This window comes from Notolabrus celidotus, chromosome 7 (genome assembly GCF_009762535.1).
Source record: "Notolabrus celidotus isolate fNotCel1 chromosome 7, fNotCel1.pri, whole genome shotgun sequence".
Classification (NCBI taxonomy): domain Eukaryota; kingdom Metazoa; phylum Chordata; class Actinopteri; order Labriformes; family Labridae; genus Notolabrus; species Notolabrus celidotus.
Genome location: NC_048278.1, coordinates 29,377,160 through 29,385,982, shown reverse-complemented (window position 1 = coordinate 29,385,982; position 8,823 = coordinate 29,377,160). Strand labels below are relative to the sequence as shown.

Sequence of the window (8,823 nt, the reverse complement as noted above, 5' to 3'; positions counted from 1 at the left end):
GATGACATTAGGAGGACAAGAGTTCTGTCTCAAAGGCTGGAAGAGTTCCTCTTAAATGTGATATCTTCAGTGTCCCACATTCTCATTTGTTAATGTGTTTTATTTCATGTACTTTTATTTTATTTTGACAGGCTGTCATTTACTAAGACGGCTCAATAAGCAGCAGAAGTGCGAGTGTGCATGTGTGGGGGAGTGACCTATTTTTTGTGAGCATCAACAAACAATAGCATAATGTCCATTGTTTGACTAGAAGCTGCGTCTATTCATTGAGGGACGCTCAAACATGAGGGTTTTATTATATCGTATTATGGCGTGGGTGTGAGTGAGCGGGTCGATACTTCCCTTCCTTAATTTGAGAGGATAATCTGAGTATTAAATGATTCCTAATGGATCCATTCCAACATAAATGAGGGCGATCGTTGTTAAAGCAAACGTTTTAAATTGAGGTTCGTCCTACATTAAAAAAAAAAATACATTAAAATGTGGATAATTTAAAAAAATGAATCCAGCTCCAACACCAGCATGAGATTTGTGTAGGCACATATTACAGTTTCCTGTCGTTGTGAAGCCTTCCTGAGATTGTGGGATTTTTTCTGAAACAAAAAAACATGAATGATTCCTCCTAAGGATAATGAATGGGCTGCTGAAATAAGGCAAAGGGAGCGACCGCAAAGCCATGAATGAACACGCATCCTGTAAATGAAAAAGAAGTAGGACGTTCTCCGTGCCATCACACGCCTGTCGTTCCTCCCCTATGCCAGCAGGCAGCAGTATTTCTCCCTCCAAAATAAAAACCGCTCGTCTCCGGACTGTTTGATCACATGCTGGGAAGGTTTGAAGTTGCGGCTTCATGTCACTCTCATGCGTACCGACAAAGTGAATGGCACACGGGCGCAGAAGTGACACCGAGAGAGGGAGAAGACTGTCTAACCAGAGCTGAAGCAGCGCACGGGGGAGAAGAAGAAGAAGGAGAAGAAGGAGAAGAAGCAGGAGGAGGAGAAGCGCGCGTGGGGAGGATGAAGATGAAAGCCGCGGGAGGCTGTGGTAGTATCCCACCACCGGCGTCTCCAAAACGCAGGCTTTAGGACGCACGGGGGAAGTCGTTGAATTTGGACCAGTTGAGAAAGTTTAGCGGCTGTATACAATGGTTATAAATGGGTCTCACCTGAACAGCTCGTCGGAGGACCCCAGTGACACCGTCCTGAACCGCCCGCCGTGGGTTACCACAACTTTGGGGTGCTTTCTCATCTTCACTATCGTGGTTGACATCCTGGGCAACCTCTTGGTCATCTTCTCCGTGTATCGGAACAAGAAGCTGAGGAACGCAGGTGAGTGAAAGAAAGAAAGCGTGCGCGTATGGAGACGGTGCGTGTGTGCGCGTAATAAAACTCAGCTGCGTTTAAAAGGAAAACAAAAACAAAAACTCATACATTTTCAAAGTGGTAATTGTCTTCAACTACAATAGCAGGACATGTGCTGTTGTTTGACATATTAAGCGCGTCACATGAATGGTGTTGAGTTTATTATAGGCGTGTTGTTATTGTGAGTGATGGAGACATTTTATTTTGGTAGTTTTAAGCGGCTGTCCATCTTTAACGCGAGCTCGTCATTACAAATCCGAGCCACGGCGAACATGCCAGTGCACGCGACATAATACAACGTCAGATCACAACAAAATCGAGGTTTCAGACGTTTTGTAGGTTCCTTTATATTATCCAGTACGATATTTCATTCTAATTTCATTATAAATACTATTTTTTTTCGTTTGAAATTGAGTTATATGTAATGTTTGTTTTTTTTCTGCGTGGCTGAACCGGCACCAGAAGCATTTCATTGATTTGATCTGTAGGATAACTGTGTACGTACCAAATACAAACTTGATTTGAATGTAACGGTGACATAATATTCTTATTAGTAGATTGTGATGAGCAGCTCAAATCGACCTCGACTTGCCTACTCGTGAAGCAGATATTTCTCTGATCTAACCTAAGTGCCCCAGAAGCAAAGCAGGCTCAAAGGAAAGAGAAACACTATAGCAATTATTGACACAGTCTGAAGCCACGGGGAAAGCCCAGCGCTGCTTACACTAATGCTTCCCAGGCTTTGCCACCATTGATGCTTCTTCAGCTGGAAGATTTAATTCAATAACAGTGATGACAACATCATTTTGAATGTATCACCGGTTTGATGTTGAAACTTGTGCCATGCATGAGTGTTTTTTATATTGCATTGCACACCACTTTAGTGTGGATTTAATTATGATATGGGCTGTGGATTAAAATTGCTTGCCCCTTCAGTTTGGACAACATTGACACAGTGGTGTGTTTGTCTTGCTTGGTGAAGGTGGTAAAACGCTCATAATTTAATAGTCAGAGAGCTGCCCAAACCCCCCCGAGGAGAGTCCCCTGACGTGCTGAGCTCTGCACACCAAACTGGCAGCTAAACATATCATGGCTGTCATCATTTGCAGGCTGTAGTTGGGCGATTTGCTAAACACACTCCTGACATTACCATTTCACTCAGCACAGAAATGTTAGGGTCAGAATAGATTTACATCATGTGGATAGAGAGCACAGAGAGCCTCCTGTGAGAAATATAAAGCACATCAAGCATGTACAGGGAAGTGATTGACTCGGAATGAGATTTCTGCAAGCTCCTATCGCTTTATAATAATCAGCATGCGATAGAGAGAGCATTTTATTCTGAAATACTTCCTGGATTTGAGTGTCTTAAAGCCAAGCTGTCTTGAAATCAAATTTGCCTGTGAAATGAGAATGTAAGCAAGATGTATGAAGTATTAATGTGCGATAAATTGAGTAACAAAGTATCGGACAAGAGGAGAGATACATTTAGGGAACTGCATCTTTGAAGTTGTTCCCTTAATTATTTCTAATCACATGTAAGGAGGTCATAATGCAGCAGCAGCAGGAATTTAATCAAGCATGCAGTTAACTTACATTATCTGCATATTCAAGCCTTTAATGTTGCGTATGAGCATTAAGCACTACCAACTCAGAATAACCACTTATTTATTCAGCTCATTGAACAATTCGATTTTCTCTTTTTTTTGCTACACTGAATTGCAACTGAGCATCCCGAGGAAAAGTCCACCGTTTGAGGATCAAAAGGGAGCTGATGAGCAAACCCTTGGCTTAATTGTGTTTTGCAAAACTGTCGGTGAATACTAACGAGTGCCTTCTTACGTAGATTGATGACGCTGGTCTCCAAGTTCATGACTTGAAGGCACTTTTTCTACTTTCCATTCAAGTTTTTTGAAGACATGCATGCCTAACTCGGGGCGCTTGCAATTTGCTTTTCAAAGAGCCATTGGCAAATTGTATGCAAATTGTCAGACATATTGATTGGTATAAAAACTCTTCCATTCATACTTTCCATTTCCATCACTGCTGGAATGTTTTGATGGTGAATTGGCTGTTGGTGCTGGCACTTGTCTGCTGGAATTTGATGCTACAGAGGGTTCATTGAAAAACAGCCACACATTTGACTTGGACAAAACACCAGACTAAAGTCTCAAGAGTAAGAGTTTTTTACTGCCTCACTTTCTGTCCACTAAGAATTCAATTTCCTGCTGAGCAGATCGAACGAAAAACAAGCAGGCACACATTTTCTTGGCGTGAACTTAAGGCTTTTGGAGACGGCACAGCAGTGGAACAACAAGGGGATAAATATAAATAATGAGAAATGAAATCTACTTGGTGGAGAGCCTGGCAGGCGGTGGGGCCACATATTGCAGGCGGTAGCAGCACTGCTGTCCCCCGCAAGACCAAACTCTCAGTCAGTGCACGATATGGCCAGTGAGTGAAGCCAACAACACATGGTGAGCAGTTTGAGCTGCATGGCTGGATACAGAGTCGGAGCTGTGAGCTCATCCCAATGCCAATAAATCATCTTACATGTACCTGTTCTGTTGAAGATAAAGGGAATTTTTCAATTCCTGCTGGAGGAAGGAACAAAAGATGCCAACAGGGAATAGCCACAATTGGCCGTTTGGCTAGCTGTTTGGCTGGAGGGAGACATTAACTCATAGAATATGATGTGAGATGGTTTAATGGAGCTTTTTAAAATAACATATTGCCTCTTCTGCAAAAAAAATATCTTTTTAAGAGTACAAAATCTGGTTTTCTTTATTCAATGCCTGTAGGTTTGTCAATTTTTATGTTTATTTGTTTGATTCAAACATTCAGATTCTCTGCCAAGTTTAAGAAACAGCCATGCATGTCTTGAATGCCAAAGAAAAAGGACAATGTGCTGTTGAGTCATACAGGAAAAAGAAGGTTAACATCTCATTTTTTTCGCAAAGTTCCTGGTGGATAATCTGAGTCATCCTCTTGGCCGCTGTAGCGACCCTTCAAGTTGAGGTGTCATCACTCCTCTTAGAATAACAATTGCATCGTGCCCTCTTCCACTCACATGTTATCAGATTAAACTTGTGAATGGGAACAAAACTGGTTCCTCATTTTTGTTAATTTTGTCACAGCGTCTCTGTTCCCTGTGAAAGGACCGCTCTGTGGCAGAAAACGTTGCCGATTTTGGAGCGAAGGAAGCTTTAAACAGTGGCTTACCTACTGTACCGCTCACAGTCTGAAGTGACAGACAAAGACTGACACCTCTGTGCTCTGAGCTCTGCTGTTGCAAAACAAACCAAAGGAGCTCCACACTGGAGCGCGTCTGTCTGTTTTTGAGTGTGACATAGAGTTTATCCTTTTTCAGCTCAGCATGCATGACTTGGCTGCGTGCCAGCAGGATGTTATTTGGGATTGTTCATTACACGTCTTTTACTATCTGTTACAAAATTATTGCTCTCAGTTGTAATGGAATATTTTCAGGCATTAATGCAGAATTAGAAGGTATTTACATGGGCCTCCAATTAGAATGAGCGTTTTAGGTTTCTAAATATCCATCGGCTTTGTTTAAAGATTCTGAACGGAAATTGGCTCAGCACTGTGGAGCTTAATAAAGAGATGATTGTGAAAAGAAAACAAATCCCCCTCGGTAGATGTTGCAGAGTAGATGCTGATTTTGCAGCATCCTGTTTTATTTTCATTATGAGGAGAGCCTTTTGAAAGACTTGTTTTGAGAATCTTTTAGAGCCGGCTTTATCACGGCCACACACATCCAAATTGATTCTGAAAGTACGATTACACTGCAGAATGAACCAGTTTCCTTGTTGAAGTTTATGATGACTGAACAGAGCTAAAGGAAGCATGCACAAATGTTTCCTTTGGATGCTAGGTTTTTGTCTCGGCTCAAACCTTGAGGCATCAACGGCTTATTTCATTGTAACATCATGCTATGGTCAGAGTCCATGTGTTTTAACTTCATTGGATTTTCCAAATCATAACAAAAATTGTATAAGCACACTTTACATATGAGCAGGTCCAGACTAGGGATGGGAATTGATAAGATTTTATCAATGTCAATGCTATTGTGGATTCTGCTTATCAATACAATTCCTTATCAATTCTCCTAACAATTCCTGAGTATTTTTTTGAGGGGAAAATAAGTAGTTCAACACACTCTTCCACACAAAAAGGAACCATTTTATTTTTTCCAAAATTATGCCTGCACAAGACTGAACATGAATATATTTAACTTGGACATACTGAACAATATTTTGACCTCATTCTCAGCCGCGTGAGTCTGGACGTGGCCCGTCAAGCCTGGATGAAAATACTTTGAATTTGGAGAGGAAAAACTCTCTTCCTCCAGGAGTCATCGCGGAGGTATTTTACCCGCTCTCGGTGCCTCATTTTCAGCCACGTGAGTCCGGACGTTGCCCCTGGAGGAAAATCATGTAAAATTCTTTGAATTTCCTCGTGGTTGAAGGAGTGTGTGACGTAAACATTTGAGGTGTACAATTCCAATGGAATTGATCAATTGGAACCGGTTCTAAGTTGGATCCGGTTTTCAATTCCCACCCCTAGTCCAGACTGCAACTTTCATTTTAGCAGGCAGAAACCTCGAGCAGAACCAGACTCATTTGTAGTAAGCCATCTGCCTCTAGCATGTTTGTTATACTTTCTGGAGCTGTGTGATCTTTGCAGTTTAGACAACTCTTATGTTTGGGGCCAGATTTAGAATTCAACAACAGGAAGAAGACCGGTGGATTCTAAAAGGTGAATCCACGCTGTCTCGCAACACTGCATAATGCATCCTCCGACAGGGGTGTCAATATCGTCTGGCTGTATCGTGTGTTCTTCCCCCTGATGACACGGCTGCCTCTCTGTGAAGCCTGCTGTGCCCCCTCTGGCTCGCACAGCTTCAGTTTCACCTACAGAGGCAGAGACGACTGTGATGAGTTGATGACAACTGTTGCCAGGAAGTCTAACAGTTTTCCTTTTATGAGAGCCAAATTGATTTCACTTCATGGATACTCATCACGTGTTGTTGGCACATTATCAAAGTGTTTCTTGCAAAAGATGGCAAACTCCATGAAATATCACAGATTTTATGAGTCCTCCTCCACTCAGTGATGTGTTTTATTTTTGCTGCCTCTCTTGAATTTTTGTAGCTTCACTGTGCAGACTAAGAGTTTGAGACTAGAAGGCAACTTTATTCCTTTTCAATCCATTATCTTCTGCTGAAGATGGAATATTTTCTGTGTAAATTGTACTTTGGTCACAATTCAAAAGATTTCAGGTTAGGTTGATTTGGTCCATCTTTTTTTTTTAAGTTGTATTTTTGGGCATTTTGGCCATTATTGATAAGATGGCTAAAGAGAAACAGGAGATTCAGGGAGCAGAGAGCGGGGGAAGACATGCTCAAATGGTTGAGGCCAGTAGTCAAACCTGCCACCACTGAAACAAGGACTATAGCCTCTGTATATGGGGCATGATCTTAGACCACTAGGCGAATGGCACCCCAATTTGGTCCAGCGTGAAGTTCAGTCAGACAACTCACGTTTACTTAAGATAAAGTTTATTGCAGCATACAGTATTGTGTTTGATGTATGGGCTCCGAACCTCATTACTCCTCGTAGATTATTCAAATGCAGACTTTGAGGAGTAATGAGATAGGACTAACCCCCTGAGCCTGGGAGGAGGTGGGTTCAAAGTTTGCACACAGCACTGAGCAGTACAGCAGGAGCACTTGCAAAGCAGAGGCAGAGACAGGGAGACTTGCAGCTTAAATGGACCTCCAAATGAGAGGATGTTGAGATCAGCTGATAGGGAGGATGATGACGTGTCAGTATGAATGAGTTGTCTGCCTGAACTAGATTGCAGGCGGCGCCCCATGAGTGGGAAGTTCTCGTTGCAATCACAACAACTTATCGCAACTCCAGCAAGTATGAAAAGAATGCAGCTAATGTCAGCGACATAAAATTACAAACATTGACACTTGGCTGCTTGCTTAGCCTTTTCGTGTGTATCTCATATAAAGCAATAGCGGACATCGCCACTTGATTAGAAATACCATATCAATCATTCAATCTGAATCCACTCATTGCCTATCTGTTGAAAGAAAAATCAAGATTCATGTCTCGGTTAACGAAAATCATAATGATTATAACTTTGAATCTGAGTTTGAAGAATGTACATACACATTCGTACATACGTAACTTTTAAACTGTTAAGTATTCATGTTTTTAAAGGTTCATTTTCAACAAGAAGAGATAGACTTTGAACCTTACTTTTTTGAAACACAATATAAGGTATGCATTCCAATTTAAAGCAGAGTATATATTCTTGTCTTCTAACTTCTTTGGAGAGGATCTTTTTTATTTTTTATTTTTCAGAGGTGCATATTCAGCATTTCTCTGAGGTATAAAAGAATTTAAGCAGGAGTTCAAGTGGGCCTCAAAGCTTACCCATGAAAGAGGCTCTCATAGACTGAAAAGGTCACAGGTTAGGGAGTTGGTCTGTATGTGAAAGTTGACATAAGAGGTACTGCGCTGTATCCACTGTATGTTTTTGGTCAATACAGTATCAGATTGTACTCCCTAAAAATAAACACTATTTCAGAGCAGCCACATATTTCATGCTCTCTCCGTCGTGATTGAAATATTTGATACCATCCCTGAGTGTTGTTTTTAGAGTTCATTAGACTCTAAGCGAAAAAACATAAGGAAACACAAACATCAACGTAATAAGACGGCTTTATTTAATTAAAGCTCTTATTCTGGCTGATGCTGTCCTATCATTCCTACTGTTCTCTCGCAGATATGTGAAGGCGCCGAAGTCACAGCTGCTCACTGGGTTTGTCAGTTTCTGTGGTGCTTGCTGTGATAAGCATCAGAGCGGCACAGTGTGGTGGAGCAGCTTAACGCTATCAGAAAGTGGAAGAAAAGGGCTCAGCGGTGAAAAACACGGACTAATTGGGGACCTACAACAGCCGGGAGGTCACGACTTTGCAATTAATTTATAGTTTGCCCGAGCTGAATAAATGAACATTGAGTGGCAGAGGATAAGGATCTCCTTCTTTTTCCTCATGAGGCACTTAACTCCCTGATATAGATTCGTTAATGCCCCCGCTGTCAGCCTGGACACGCAAAAAAAAAAAAAAAAAAATCACCTGCTGGCCTCCCCTGATGCTGCTTTGCACCTAATAACGTATAGTCAGCATTAACTGTAGCTGCCAGGGCACTTATGTGTCCTGGAACATGTAAAGTACTCTCCCTATAAGCATATCTGCTTTAGACGGATATCCTGTCAGAGGGCTTTTTGGCTCGCATAAGGATTAAAACTCGAACATTACGCGTAGATCTAATTACGTAGCAGATATATGCACGGCTGTGCTTTCTCTGCTGGGATTGTGTGTGTGATGATGTTATCATTTGTTTGTGTTGCATACCTTGTCCAGCTT

The 8,823-nt window shown here is 41.7% G+C and overlaps 1 protein-coding gene across 1 annotated transcript in view; it reads left to right on the top strand.

The window, feature by feature from the left end:
- Positions 1-838: 838 nt before the first annotated feature.
- The window catches only part of mtnr1aa (melatonin receptor 1A a), a 47,666-nt gene continuing 39,681 nt past the window's right edge, over positions 839-8,823 (top strand). The window contains exon 1 of the mRNA XM_034688236.1: positions 839-1,328. Coding sequence (XP_034544127.1) covers positions 1,145-1,328 — 184 coding nt within the window. The 5' untranslated portion in view covers positions 839-1,144. The remainder of the gene's footprint in view (positions 1,329-8,823) is intronic.